The 16,253-nt window shown below is 38.1% G+C and overlaps 1 protein-coding gene across 2 annotated transcripts in view; it reads left to right on the forward strand.

Annotated features, from left to right (window-relative positions):
* The window catches only part of LOC115268599 (neuronal acetylcholine receptor subunit alpha-7-like), a 437,921-nt gene that overhangs the window by 393,031 nt on the left and 28,637 nt on the right, over nucleotides 1-16,253 (forward strand). Inside the window, exons 11-13 of one of the 2 annotated variants that reach the window (XM_062849461.1) lie at nucleotides 12,299-12,444; nucleotides 12,516-12,638; nucleotides 12,722-12,860. In XM_062849461.1, the coding sequence (XP_062705445.1) occupies nucleotides 12,299-12,444; nucleotides 12,516-12,638; nucleotides 12,722-12,860 (408 nt within the window). The remainder of the gene's footprint in view (nucleotides 1-12,298; nucleotides 12,445-12,515; nucleotides 12,639-12,721; nucleotides 12,861-16,253) is intronic. The other variant, XM_062849462.1, reaches the window with a different exon arrangement.

Raw genomic sequence — 16,253 nt, forward strand, 5'->3', positions numbered from 1 at the left:
TGAATAAGTATTTCATTTTTCTTTGACGATCCGCTTTGTTTCTCTATAAAAAATATTAGAACATCCAAAAATATTTGATACTCTTGAAAACGGCACTGACTCATCTTGCCCTCACGTACCCATACCTGCTGATTTGTTGTTCTTTAGCAGGTGAATGGTGTAAATTCGTAACTTCCGTCAAACTAGGAGTTGGTTCGATTCATTTCCGCTCTCTGATGAAATGGCAGTCGTTCCTTCCTCGGGCTTTCCACGGTGCCATTCTGGTGCTCATCGAAGTGTTGCTTCCACCTCACCTTCATCCTTTCAGGGATTAACGAATTTCTTTTAATGCATTATCTGAAAATATACTAGCTTGATAATAAACATTCCAAATTTCATAAAGTTTGGAGAGTTAGAACAAGAGTTACATCCCAGCGCCCTCTCCATAAGGACAAAGCAAAGCGCGAACTTCTAAACGCGATTATCTCGAAATTGTGTCTTCAAAAAGTGCCGTTACGGTGATCACGACACGATGTCTTGAAAAATAGTTGACCGATTGAAAATGTTTTTTTTTAATTTTTTAGATTTCAAATCTTGAGGTACTGCACGGTTCCCTTTTTTCCATAAGGCATTTAGGATTAATTCATTGACTTTCTTCACAGCATTTTTTTCAGGGATTTCTCCCGGTTTTGCTTGATTGGCCCCCCTCAATATCTGACGGTTTTGAAATTGCGTTGCGTTGCGTGGTAACGGAGTAACGGGTGGCCACTAAATAACGGGAATGCTTTTAGCAGCTGATTAAAAACAATAGAAGCGTCCATAGAGTAAACATTTTTTAGACAAAACCATCGTCTATCTATCCACAAAGTCAGCGTATTTTTTTATTTTGTGTCAACTTATTCTGTTCTGCAGGAAACGACATTGAAACAGGAAGCACTACCAAAACGCCTTGGACGGCTCTACTGGTTGCTCAAAACAACCGTAAAAAAAGTTAATAGTAAACCATTATAAAACTAGAACCCGCCCGGTTTTGAATGAATTTCGGCATCCCAAGAAACAGATCCTGAAGGAAATAGAGGAAAACTAGCAAAACCAATAAGCATGATATCATTTCACATAATAAAATCTTCTTTTGTGACATGGGCTGGATAAATCAATAGAATGCCTTGTTAAATAACAAATATTTACATCAAATCACATTTACACATTGAGCAACATGTAAATGGTTCGTTATAAAAAAAATAGCACAAAAAAAGTTCAACAATGAACCGCAGTGCACAAATTACATCGACACGTTTTGGTGATACAGAAAAATAACATTTTTTGGAAATTTCTATAAATGTCATTTACGGGAAAAGGCTACAACCAAAGCAAAAAAAAAAACAAGTCAGTATCCCCATTTTTTCTTATTACTGTTTGAGTGTGTAGATGCTAAAGGTAGCTGAGAAACCATTTATTTTGACCAACGATTTCACAGACGCAGAAAATGCGTGAAAGTAAACTCTGAAAAGTCGTACAAAGCAGTTGCTCCAACATCACTGCAAAAAAATACTGTACAAATTACTACGTTCAACTTTCTTAAATTTTATATTTTCCATGGACGTACATTGTTAAACCTTTATGATAGTTAAATTCAGATTGCCATTTTTAAAGATCATATATTTTAAGAGCACATTCAAAGCATTCCCGTTATTTAGTGACCACCCGTTAATTCGTAGATTGCATACTGAAAGTTGTCATGATAAAACATTAATACTCCTATTCTAATTGCTTATGGAATGCTATTTGGGAAGGAACAGCTATCCAATCAGAGGTTGAAGTAAAAAAGACATGAGAACTTCCATTGCCGGCCACGCCCATCTTCTCCGTTACGAGGATAGGGAAGGATGTGAGGATATGACACCTACTTTACAAGAGGTCAGCGACTCACCGACACTCCCATTGGTGTCAAGGAGTTGGGTATTTGGAATGGGGTGATTTGGGAATCACTATAAGCGAGTGATGCGACAAGATTCAGATTGTGTAAGTATATTGTGTAGATATGTTGGAGTTAGTGAAAGTGTTTTGACACATTCTACCGTGACGTTACAACGTTTTGACGCATTCGTAGTCAAATTTTTCACTATAACTCATGAAAACGATGGTAAACCTCAAAATATTTTTTCATATTCGGATTCCTTATAAAATTTCTGATATATTTGACCTATTGAACATTTAGCTTGCATTAGAAAAACGTGTTTGAAATGAGTATTTGTAGCGTGACGTTACAACGCGCTAGAATCCGACCCTCTCTAACGCGCTACCAACATCTTAAAAAATCTGCTCGGATTTTTATGATATTCTAATTTTTTTTTCTACCATTGAAATTTATTGGTTGGTTCTTCAATTCAATGAAATAAAACATATAAATTTCGGATTTGTTTTTGAATAATCGACTTTTACATTTCGTGACGTTACAACGCCCGTTCAGTTTCAAACATGGTTCTGCTCGCGTTGTAACGTCACGAAAATGCACATCATGTTAGAATCAGATAAATCAGCCAAACTTGCCCAAATTTGTGATTATATTATTGCATTATCTTCACTGCTTCAAGAGGAACTTTATTCAATTGAAAATCCGTTTTGTGATAAATGGCTCGGAGGGCCAAGTTATTGCTATCAGTAGTATCAATATTCCTTCATGAAGGTTAATGACACCGACACCCATCTTCGGTTTAGTACCACCCATATTCTTCTAGTTTTGTCCCAAAGACTAGCGCGCTGAGATCCATTACTTCACACCGCCAGATATTTAGATTTTTCAGCTCATCACGCCGTCAAGATAAACATTTCTTCAATAATCTATGCAATGTCATCTATTCAAGTGAAAATGCTTTAATTTGTTTGCGAGAATTTATTGAATCAAAAGCATACCAGAGGATCTGTATATCACTAAGGACCCTAAGACCAACTACTGTGATCTCAGAGATAAATAGACCTAACAGTGATAAAAAATCTTAATTACTTAGAGAGTTGGTGTCTTTGGAAAAGTTGTTTGATAAATCAAAGACTTACAGCTAATTTACCATTTGACGTGAGATTTCGCCCCTGGGCGATGCTAATTAAAAGTTTGTAATAGTTTGCAAATGATTTCTCAAAAAGTTTCCTACAAGTTTTGACTAATTGAAAAACTAGCAGTCAAAATTTGTAAATTTTTGGGCCCTTTTTTAAATTGTTCCATTTTTTTATAAATAAATATAATGTGCATGGTTTTTCAAAATGTCAACTACCACTAGACAAGCAGAACCTCAAACCAAAAGACTTTTAAACTGAAGTTACTTAAGAAGTTAATTAACTCTCTAAGTAATCAGGGTCCTGAGATACATGAGTCGGTGATTCTAGTGATATCAAAGACAGGCGTAACACTGACATAATTTCCATTCCATAGGGAAGACTAGGTAGACTTGATCCCTTTTTCTTGATTTGCCTGTAACGTTTATTAAAACAAAAACAAACTAGATCCGATTTTCGTACACAATAACAGGTAAGCATCTATTGTAAGTTTATACATAACAGAAAGGCTTAAATTTATTGATGAAGTTTTCAAAATTGGGTTTATATTGGGACATGTCTTATGATGCGTTTTACAAAAATGGGTGACACTTGAACCCCTTTAAAGCACACGGTTAATTTTAAGGGAAAATAACTTCAGACGCTCCCTATTTATTTTCTTTTGAGGTTTCCTGGATGTATGTATTTCAAATTGAACAATTTCCTTAAATTTTCAAGAATATGCCATATTTTCAAATGGGATCCCCCTTTTCATGATGTGTATTAAAATAATAATTATCTGACACATTTTATCAATTCTAATCAATCAATCAATCAATTTTATCAGAATTCCAATCGAGGGTTCCAAATAGCATTTTATTTTTCATACATGTAATGTGTGTGTAATCCTCGAAAAATCAAGTTTTCCCATATCAATATTGTATATACTAAGCTAAATTACCTTAAACATGTTAAAAAAAATCTTAGTTGGCTAAATAAGTTTAACAGTTCTTTATTTAAACTATGTGCTGTGGAATTTTGACACGATTTGGTTCATTTTTCACAAAGTTATTGAGACTTTTTGGAATCTTTTAATAGATTTCTGAAGGACTGAAAACAAACTGTCAGTCGTTCTAAATTAGTGGAATGCACAATTTCAATCACTTGTAGCTAAAACATAATCTTTTGTCCAGACGTAGTTTTGGAAAAAATATGTTAGAAGAAAACTGTTTTTGATTCCAAGAAAACATGGGGAGAAACAAGTCACCCCAGGGATCAAGTCTCCTCAGTCTCTCCTATATTTCAAGATTCTTATTATTTAGACAGTTGGTGTCCTCGACAAAGTTGTTTGGCTGGTCAAGAACTTTCAATTGATAGGCCGTATGATTTCAAATCCTTCCACTAGAAGGCGGTAGAGGGTATACACATTTTAGCTTCGTTTATCTCAGGATCCTGAATAATTAGAAAAATTGTTGCTTCGGTAAAGTTGTTTGGTAGATCGAGAAATTTCAGTTTAATAGCCGTTTGGTTTTAATTTCTGCCGAACCGTGGCGCTAGTGGCAAATTTACAAAGTATAATAATTTTATCATTTATTTGGAAAACATTCAACAAGCCGTAACTTAAAAAAAAATGTCAAGAATTTTCAAATTTTGACTGATAGTTCCTCATCTTGTTATCTGTAATTGCTACAAATTTGGACTTGATTGGTAAGCTCTACACGAAGATGGATTGCTTCAAGCAGAATACATCTTTTTGACTGTCGTTTTATTAACTCTTGTATTTTGGGACCAAGTGACAAATCAAACCAATTTTAGAACATTTATGAATAATATGTTGGTCTATAATTACCATTTGATTCGAATACAATATGTCCAAAGTGAAACAAATTCCAGCTTGTGGAACACTTTTTGAGAAACTCTAATCATTTGCCAGCTTTTGCAAAATGGAAACTAGCGTCTTCTAGTGGCGAAATCTCGCATCAAATGGTAAATCAACTGCAAGTCCTTGACTTACCAAATTTTGCCGAAGAAACCATCATTCCAAGTAATCGGGGTCCTGAGGTCCTGAGGCGCCGCTTTTTTTTGGAACTTTAAACCATACCTATATACTGGTATATACTATACCATCAACTGTAAGTCTTTGACCAACCTAACAACTTTGCTGAAAACACCAACTCTCGAAGTTATCACTACCCTGAGATATATGAGATGGTAATTTTGACAGTGTTTCGTCTGTTTGGCTCTGATATTATATAAATGGTCGGTTTGAGTGGCTTTTTACAAGATCGCAGTACAGTTACAATTTTTGGAATTTGTACAGAGCGTAGATGTTGGCCAAACATCAAATCCCCCGGGTCTCATGAGCCTACGTAGTTTATGAGAGGGACTTAATGGTACGCAATTTATGAATGATACCTTGAAAAAGGGCTCATACACAACGAGAAAGAAATTGGTTTGGAATATAGAACTACCTTTGCCCACTGCAGCCAGAGAAATTTGGTCTTTTCCACAGAACTTTTTTTCGTGACGTTACAACGCAAACTTCAACCAGGTGAAACTCAGGCGTCAGTGAACCGATTTACTTTCTTTTTTTTTCATTTGAAAGATATTTTGGAGTACAAAGACCATTCAAAATTTCAAATTTGAAAATTGTTCCGAATTTGAATAAATTTCATAAAGGTTGATTTTCCGTGACGTTACAACGCTTTAAAATCCTATACTTTGACCAACCATACCTCATAGTTGTAAAGTATTACATTTCAAATTCTTTGTATGCTAAAAAATCTACATACATTTATCTGTTAATCATGGAAGACTTTTGAAAAATCAGTGCGTTGGTGTTTAAAATACGGCAGCTTTGATGAATAGTGTGTCTAAATGCCTTAAAATCATGATTTTATTCTTAATCTTAACCGTCGTTCAATAAATATTTATTGTTACATTAATATCATGTTGAATACATTTTAGACGACAAGAGTAGTGTAGAATGCTATAAAAATGTAAAATATGCCAACTTTCAACTTTGAAAAATGAGTATTGATGATACGGGGCCCGTAGAATGTGTCTTTTAGTATATTTAAAGCCTGTATCCGCAATAATCGGGACACAGAAGTACGGCTGTAGCTCTGTAATGAATCGATAAAATGGGCCAAATAATTGACTGAGAAATCTTTGGTGTATGTTTATTATTTGTGCCAAATTTCATAAAAATCGATGCATTACTTTTAACTGTGGGTGACAAATAAACAGATGTGGTTGTAAGCATTTTGTACAATCATGACCAACTTTCATTCGCATAATAGATGGTTCTTTTACGCTACAGTTCAAAGTTCTGTAATAATAATTATGAGATTTTGTTAGCAGTTATGATACTTATAGAGACACTTTCTTGCAAAATTTCATCAACATTGATCAATTGGTTTGAAAGCTACTGGTGTTGACAGGGGTGAGTGTAAGTGAAAATATTTCGTGTGTTTCGTGCGATGTTTGCCTATTCATAACTTTTGAATTTCTTTGGCAATTTTCTTGAAATTTTCACAGAAGGTAGTTGATTATGTGCATATTATGCCTGCAAAATTTGATAATTATTGGTATAGTATTTTCAATAGTACAATCGAAACAATAAAGGGTGCTGACTTATTGCTGTCTGAGGGGCTAAAATCACTATCAGTCCCAATACAAGTTTCGACTATAAAATTGTTGATAGTTCATCGATTTTTTTTTGAAATTTTGCCCTTGCAACAATTGTAGAATGAGAGGTTTGTGTTCAAAATTTCAGCCATTTCCTTTGCCAAGTTCAAAAGTTACAGCGCTGACAAGTAAAACTAGGGGCTGTACAAAATTCAATGAAGCACATTATACTCATTCATTGCTACAACAAAAAGCACTGCACCGATTCACATGATATTTTGTAGGTGAAATGAACACATCTTAAGATGTTATTTGGCCAAATTTGAGCAATTTTTATGTATCTACTGCCGAGTTACAGCTGTATTTCTGTGTCCCGTTGGCTTTAAATACCAACGTTGGGAGTGACATAGCTAAGAAATGTTGTCACTCCATGGGCCTTTTTGGTTCCGGGATGGGGCACAGGCATTTACAGGGGATGGCCAAAATGTTTGGGATAGGCAACTTTTTTTCTCCCACAAAAAAAATCAACATGCTGTAACTTTTCATAGAGTGCATAAAAAAATCTCAAATTTTGACTGTTTGTCAACCTATTATATGTGCATCATTGATATAAATTTGGGCACGATTGATTAATATTTCGCGAAGTTAGAACCGTTCGGGTAAAACACTATTTTTTAAACAACTAATTTTTGAACTGTCATATCTCGGAAACCAGTGAACCGATTTTTTGATGCACTCTATGAAAAGTTACAGCATGTTGAACTTTTTTGTGAGAGAAAAAAAGGTGCCTATCCCAAACATTTTGGCCATCCCCTGTACACTGTGTCCTGACTAACAAGCCTAGGCTTAAGGACATAGTTGCTGGGGTCACAAAATGGCAGCGAGTATGGCCGCCACCCTCTCTCTTACACCTCCCTCCCCTCATCCTAGTCATCGAGTAGCGCGGAAGTAAGCGAACAAATTCTCAAAATTATACGTGCTTACCTTCTCAAAATGCACTTAGGTTGCTACTGGTGGTAGACAACTATATTTTCGTCCGTCGGGAAGTACTGCTTTGCATTTTTCACAATCTTTTCACGATTTCGTGCCAAAATGTAGCACACACTGCACTTTTTTTTCTTCGACAAGTGCGTCCCACCTTTTTTAGATCATTTTTTAGCAGTCTTTCAAACAACACAGCACTGTAATAAGTTGATCGATTACGTGAAATTGTCCTCACTTTCGCCTGACCTACCGTTTATCGCGAAAAACTTACGCGTTTTCCACTTTTGTGGTCAAAAACCCGGATCAATTTACATCGCGGTTCGCTTAAACGGAAAAACGTATTGTTAAACTGAGTGGTATTGTTCAACGTACGGTGAAATTGATTAAACCGCAGTTCATGTTTATCACGAAACAAGGCTGTTATTTTGTTAATCTTTTTAACTATTTTAAATATCATACTGTCAATTTGATTTCAATAGATAATAGAACAATCGTTCGCTGTTTATGAGTTGAAATTACATCAATTAATGTCACCCCATAACACGGTAGTTTTCTACGGTCAGAGAGAAAAAGTACGAGAGAAGAGAGGAGAGAGTTGTCAACAAAAACGTAAATAAAGTGGTGCACAATGGGATAATTGGTGAAAATATTGGGCAAAGTAGAAATTTAAATAAATTTAAAAATGTTTTATAAGAACAAATTGTGTTGGTGGGCATATGCAATAAATTAAATGTGTGCCAAAACTCAAAGGTATAACTGCTATTTCAATACAGCTCATTTTGGGACGCTTTTGTTAGTTTATTTGACCAAGTCACACTACACTGTGCGCCGTCTGATTTGTTTGTTTTGAGTGGGTGGTTGAGAGGGTTATTAGAGCGGGAGCCAAGCTTATTATTATGATCTCGAGCAACCTTCACCTTAAGCGCCATTGCTCGCTCTCTGAAACGATAAGAAACTCGTTATGTGGATGGGAAAGGATAGTAGGGAAGGGATAACTATTCATCGAGATGCCAGCGACTCACCGACGCCCTCGAAAATAGAAAGGAAATTGGATTTTGGTACAGGAATGGTCAGGAATTCAGTATGATTAAGTTATGCGTTACATTTGTAGCTTAATATGTTAAAATCGGTCGCTTTAATTAAAACCAAAAGTCGAATTGCGCTGAAAAATTCATCGATTGATTACTCCTAACAAACGAATAAATAGGAGTATGTAGATATAAAAGGAACAATCTCACCAATTTTAAAATTCGTCGTCAACGCTGAGCTGGAATTTTCGGAAAAAAATGCCCTGGAACGCCAGCGAACGACAGCGTCGGGAAAACATCCTTTTGCATATAAAACAAACCAAATGATCCATAAACAAATGCGCAACGATCCATAAAAATATCATTTCATGGGGTCTTGTAAGCAATTTTATTGCTCTTTTCGCATAAACTATGGATCGTATTGCACTTTTGTATGGATCATTACTGCTTTTTTAGGGATTTTCAGTTCAATTCCGTGGAACATGCAAATATATGTTATGGATCGTTTCGTATTTGTTTAAGGATCGTTTTTGTGGTTTTACTGGTACAAAAAAAGTGCTGCCTGAAAATAAAGAATGTTAATTAATTGGCATATATGTAGATGAAAAACCGCGTTCTGGTGGGATTCCAACCCACGACTCCGTATTTGCAAGACTGGCGCTTTAGCCAAATAAGCCGCAGACCAGGCAACAATTCAGGCGACCAGACAACGATTACACAGATTTTTGAGCATTCTTGCAGATTTCATTTTATTTGGAATACAGTTTTCGACTATTCTATTGTTATATGTGTTACACATTTTTCACCCAATTTTGGTATGGAATACTTTTGATCTTTTCTGTCGTTATTCTGCAAAGTGACGTAAGCGCCATTCAAAATCTCGATATTTTTTGGTATATTATATATAATATCTGGAGTAAAAATAACAATGTGGTATGCCTGCTGTATTAAAATGCAAGATCTAGTCGTAATCTATCATCTATGGAAAGCAACTTAAAGCATGAGCAAGAGTGTTATGTATAATAACAAAAAAATGGGTCAAAACTATCAATGTCGCTTACGTCACTTTGCAGAATTACGGCAGCTTTGAAAAGAATGTTGCAGATTTTTGAAAAAAAAAATCATCGGTGCAAAAATTTCGAGCCCACACCATGAACACTTCTATTTTCACAGAATTTTAGGGAAGATTTTCATAATGTACTAATGTTTTATTCTTCAATTGTAAATTGGAAATGAATACATTACGAAGCTTCTCACAAAAATAAAAAAAAAAAGATCTTTTTTCTTGCAAAATGGTTTAGTGCACCTTATAAAATCCCATTTGCATATTTCTATAGATATCTAATTCTTCGAACATTTTTTTTAGAAATCTCTCCGTTATGAGTCTTAAACTCAACGAGTTTCATTTTCCTTGAAATCATTTCTCAAACTCTGCTGGTAATTATTTTTAGTTATTCGTGGTGGAATTTAGAAATCCTTTAAAATGAATCTCTATTTCTTAAAATTCTTTGAAGAATTCCAAAGCGCCTACTTAGGGGAGCATGTACGGATGGCCTTTCCATTTCTTGACGATTTTTTTTTTTAATTTTCCTATCAAAAGCATTTTTTGTCTTCGTAGTTGAACCCCCTGCCTCCATACCCCCACAATAGTTTGAGCAAGTTGGTGGAACCCAAGGATTATTCAAGTAACAATAGAAGTTTTTAGAATTTTTTGAAAAAATGTGTCCGAAACCTAAAACAAAATTCAAATGCTTCTACGAGAGACCTGGTTTTGATTTAGTAATACGTCCAAGATGTCAAAAAGAAAGTTGTAACACCAAAATATCTCACAGAGAATGTTGTTCGGCTTGATACAGTGAACCTCCGATTATTTTCGGGGATCTACTAAACCACCAAGCATTATGACATTCGGAATTTAATTATGTCGATTTTCTAAGAATGACCGAATATTGCAGAAAAATGTTATTATTTGCTAAAAATACCGTGACGTATATTATTTTGGCAAGTAGTTTTATTCTTGTACACTGGAACCTATTTTCGTGCACCTGGTTGGGTGAACATTGATAATAAAGGCATAAAAAGAAGGAATTTTGTGCATAAATTTAGGGCTTTGATGAGGAAATTTAGTTTGCGAGTGCAGGTCTTGCTCCTGGGTATTTGAAATATTTAGGCTTCCAGGAAGTTCCCAGATAGCTTAAAAGAACGGAGTCTCTAGGGGCTTCATGAGCGTTTCAGGGGATTTCAGGAGTCTTTTAACCCTCGAGGGATCTCAGGGGCGTTTCAGGAGTTTTTAAGAGCATTTCATAAGGCCTCAGGAAGGCTTCTCAGGCATCTGGGAAATTCCAGAGAATCTCAGGGAAGTTTCAGAGAGTTTCAGGGGTACCAGTAGATCTCAAGGGCGTTTCAAAAGGTCCCAGTAGATTTCAGAGGCATGTTAAGGGGGATCTAGGGAGTTTCAAGGAGTACCAGAAGGTCTCAGGGGCGCTTCAAGTGGGCTCAAAGAGATTTCAGAAAGCCTCAGAGATGCTTCAGTGTTACAAGGAGCTCCAGGAATGTTTCAGAGGGACCCAGAGGCGTTTCAGGGGGCCTCAGGATCATTTTAGGGTCTGTTCCATTTGGTGAAATTAAATAAATTTTCACTTAAACTTGATAGATCGATAATTATTTCCTTAAAAGAACTGTCAAGTTGACAGACCCTTAAGGAATGTCAGGGGCTACTATGTGATCTCAGAGGCGTTTCAAGGGTGTCCCAGAGGGTTTCAGGAGGTACTTTGAGTTCTCAGGGGCGTATCAGGAGGTTGCAAGGGTTCCAGGGGCATTTCAGAGGAGTTCCAGGGGGCATAAGGGACGCTTTGATGGGTCCCAGGGAGTTCCAGAGATCTTCCTGAGAGCCTCAGGGGGTACCAGGTGTGTTCCTGGGGGCACTTAGAACGCTTCAAAGGTTCTCAGGGGACTCCAAGGATACTCCAGAGAGTCTGGGGGGCGTTTCAGGAGGTTTCACAGGGTTCCAGTAGACCCTGACATACCATGGAACTCTCTTGAACGTTCCTGAAATCTCTTGGGTCCTCCTTGAAAAAAAAAACCCTGAGATTGTCTGATACAACCTGAAACACTCTGAAACGCCCCTGAGACGACCATGATACCCTCTGAAACAGATCTAAGACATTTGGTCGAATGGAGTTTGGTCGAATGGAGTTTGGTCGAATGACCTTTGGTCGAAAGTACATTTGGTCGAAACCCCCTTTTTTAGGAAGATGAATCATATGACATAAAGTCGAATGGACCTTACATGTCAGCTATTCTTTCATAAATTGCATTAGATATTTATCAATAGACGGATTCTGGAGGGGACCTGACTTCATCAATGTTCATCGCCAATTGTGACCCATCAGATAATATTGTTGAATATTGTTGTACGCAGTGCTAGACACTGTTTCCATGCTTTCGCATATACGTGGTTTCTACGGGTTCTGTATTACTGATTTTTTTTTCTAATATAAGGTCTGAAGTGCCAGTCTTCACCATGTTAATCACCTGTACAAATAATAACCTATATCGACCAACCGGATGTAACGATCGTTTTAATTTAATTTTAAAATTAACTGTATTTTATAAACTTTTCCATTTTTCCTTTTCCTAATCAACAGGTTAGAATCATATTTTTATATTGGCTGCCATGTATTTTAAGAATGAGCCGACCGGGTAGATCCTTATCAGTGGAATATCCACCAACGCCAACGTCGGATAGTTCCGAACGGAAAACGCACATACAGGACGTCGAACTGAAAGAGCGGTACGTTCTAAGCACCTTACCTGGGTCAAATTTTCCCAAATCATCTGATTCGCATCTCTCTTCCTTCGCAGATCATCGAAGTCGTTACTAGCGAACGTATTAGATATAGATGATGACTTTCGTCACAACTGTAGACCACTAACCCCCGGAGGTACACTGCCACATAATCCAACGTATTTCAGGACTGTTTATAGGTGAGTTGATGTACGCTGTGAATCAACATGACCTATACTAACGAGGCACTCTGTCTTCTCTCCCGTATGTTCCACGGTGGCAGTAGCGATGATGGAAGTATGGGACCGATCGGAAGCAATCGAATGCCAGATGCAATCGCGCCACCACACACGTGTTTCACATCATCCGCTGATTACGAACTAGCTTTAATATTAAAAGAGATACGTTTTATCACCGATCAGGTAGGTAATTGAACCGAGATGGGAAATGAGGTTTATGAGGGTACTCTGCTGTGGCCGGGGTGTTGCTAGGTGCAAGGTAGAGATGACGTTAAAGTTGTATTATAACGGTTAAAACTCTCAGTTCCTCAATGGAAAAGACTATGTTCCAAAACAAACCTTACACCAACTGCCCTGCATGTTATTTCTAACATATTTCTGCTTGTTTTCTTGAACATACCACGCTCATGTTGCATCAAGAAATCAAGGGTTAAGTAACGAGGCTCACACTAGTTATGATGATGAAAAGAAACCATCGTAGTTTTTGCTGCCAACTTAATCCAACTACATCTTACACACGGCAAAGCACGGCATCGCACAAAGTAATGGAATTATCGTGCAGAACTTCCCTCTGATTTTTTTTCCTCATACCGGCTCCTAATTCAAACGGAAGTAACGTGATACATGGGAGCCGGTTGGACGTATAGAGAAGCACGGCTGCAAAAGGATTTTTTTTTGCGAGCGCTGACCAGGTTTATCGCTATACTTTCTGGCACCATCATTCTGTTTTATCTACTCTCAACCGGAAAATGGATTTCCTTCTGGAAATGAGGATGGTTTTTCTGCGCATCATCGAGTGCGGGATGACCGGTTGCATCATCGTTTTAATGGTACTTTTTGCGTCGTTGTTGCTGTTGGAATGGAGAGAAGAAGTAAAGTAAACGCATTTTACGACAACTCACTGGGAGCTACAAAGTTTAAACAACAATTTAACTTCGCTACAAGCGGAATTGGAAATTGGGGCAAAGATCAACCGAGTGCCGGGACCAGATTGCTGGGTCATTGTATAAGTGCTATTCTGTTCGATGGGGGAGAATGTTACAAAATAAATCGTTTGAGATTTTGAAAATTTATCGGCATCGTTCTGACTTTGGCTACCATCTGGATCCTGGGTTCGCCGTGGAATGCAGAAAATTTGTAGTTCATCCTTTGCAACCACGCACCGTATTTCAAAACACCACCAAATAGCCCCCAAACATAGTCCAGCTATCCGTGCATTTGGTGAATCTTTCTTGATGTGTCTTCTAATTTTAAGATTTTTCAAGTGCCACCTGTTTATGCTCGCTTCTGCATACTGTAGAAGTTAAAAGAGAGCTTGTAATAGATGCTACTACTTTATTTGGCGTCTCGAGGATTAATGACAATCATTGGATGACTCTATTCTGCTAGCCAAAGCCTACTTTACAATTATAATAAATACAGTGCCTACTATAAACTCCTACAATACAAATCGACCGAATTGAGCGCGAATTGCAAATTGCAAATGGAAAATTCTTCCAACAGTTCTCTAGAAATTCATCGCCAGTCGAAGTCAGAACCTTCATGAATTTCTCCGGAAAATCCACAATAAATAGCAATAATTAAAAAAAAACATCAAATTCTTTCAATCAGGGTACCGAACCCCTTTGGCAGTAACTGATATTTTGGTAAGTTTTCCGCTTTAACTCAATCAATTTCAAATGACTTGTGTTTCTTTTACAAATCTGTAGGTATATCATCGCGTACAAACAATAGGTCAATTGGTTTAACCTTGAGTGAGTTTTTGTGAAAAAGTGCACAAAATAGAAGCCCTGCTGAGATCATAATCTGCCATAACTCGATTATCTCCACTGAATCGTACGCTGCCTTGAAATCAATAAACAGATGATGGGTCTGCAAGTTGTACTCTTGAAATTTATCGAGAATCTGCCGCAGGGTGAACATCTGATCCGTCGTTGATCGGCCCTCACGAAACCCTGCCTGATATTCGCCGACGAAGGACTCCTCAATCGGCTTCAGCCTGTGGAAAAGAACTCCGGACAAAATTGTGTACGCTGAATTGAGGAGTGTTATTCCTCTGTAATTCGCGCACTCCAGTCGATGCCCTTTCTTGAAAAAGGGCAAATGAGACCATCCAACCAGCTAGCAGGCCATTCTTCCTCCTCCCATATCTTCAATATAATACAGTGTAAGGGTTGATACAGCTGCTCAATACCGAGTTTGAGAAGCTCGGCTGGGAACGTCCTTCCCAGCAGCCTTGTTGTTCTTCAGTCCCCTAATGGCTGTCTTGACCTCGTCTAGCGTTGGAGGTTCCACAGCTTGTCCGTCGTCGTCGATTCGAATTCTGTCCGTCGGACTTCCACTCCCACCGTTCAACAATACCTCGAAGTGCTGTCTCCATCTGGCAGCCACCATTGTCTCGTCTGTCAGCAAGTTTCCATTACGAACGTTGCACATGACGGGAGAAGGCGCTGTTTTTCTCCGCACGCCATTGACAGTTTCGTAAAATCTCCGCATATCATTCTATTCCATACTCTTTTGCGCCTGAGCAATCACATTTCCCTCGTGCTCTTTTTTCTTTTTGCGGTGGATTCGTTTTTCGGTTACTCTTGCTTCCCTGTATCGCTCCCTGCTCTGCCGGGTCCCCGACACCAACATCCGGCTTCTGGCAACATTGTTCTCGTCCGTTACCCTCTGGCACTCCTCGTCGAACCACCCGTTCCTACGTCGTATTTGAGCAGTACCTATCACCTCCCGCGCTGCTGTACTCATCGCTCCGTGGACAGACTCCCACAGAGCGTTGAGATTATCGCTCTCGTTGATCTCACTTATCCGCTCGTCCAGCTTCTGGTGATAGTCAGCTACCGTACCGTCTGTTGAAAACCACTGGATGTTGAAACGCATCGATCGCCGGTTCCTAGAGTCCGACACGGTTGATAACCTAGCTCGAATCTTACACACTACGACAGTGATCAGCAAAGTGCGGCCCGCGGGCCGCACGTGACGCCGAGTACTCTATGTTGCTGTAGAGTTTCTTGAAATGTTACTTTAGGAGATTGTTCTATTCCCAAAATAACCTAGAATAACGTGTTGAATGTTTCACAAATGGATCTAGGAAGTGCAATACAAGCAGTTGAAAAAATAGGCTTGAGGATCGCTGAACTACGCGATAGTGATCTGAGTCGATGTAGGGACCTCTAAAAGTTCAATCAGTTACGTCAATTACGTCCGAGAAATGTCGGCCATCTACCAGCACCTGATCGATTTGGTTGTGTGGTAATAAGATTTGTATTATATTTGTCATTTGTATGTCTATTGTCTGTGACGCTGTGGTCGTCTACTTGTCTAAGGAAATGCCATATTGGAGATGCTCATAATAAACAATAATAGTAAAATGTATTGAATGTATTACTTTATTTTAGTTATTGAAATACCATGCAAAATTCGCCATTTGGGTGTCTCCAGGTGTGCGTGCGGACATCCTTGCGTGCAAAGTAGGTGCTACTAATGACCATCCCCCTGGCGGCAGCAAAGTTGACTAATATCAGGCAGTTGTCATCAGTGACGGAGTGGAGGCTCTCCGTACCGATGATTGGA

This window comes from Aedes albopictus, chromosome 2, assembly GCF_035046485.1.
Source record: "Aedes albopictus strain Foshan chromosome 2, AalbF5, whole genome shotgun sequence".
NCBI lineage: Eukaryota > Metazoa > Arthropoda > Insecta > Diptera > Culicidae > Aedes > Aedes albopictus.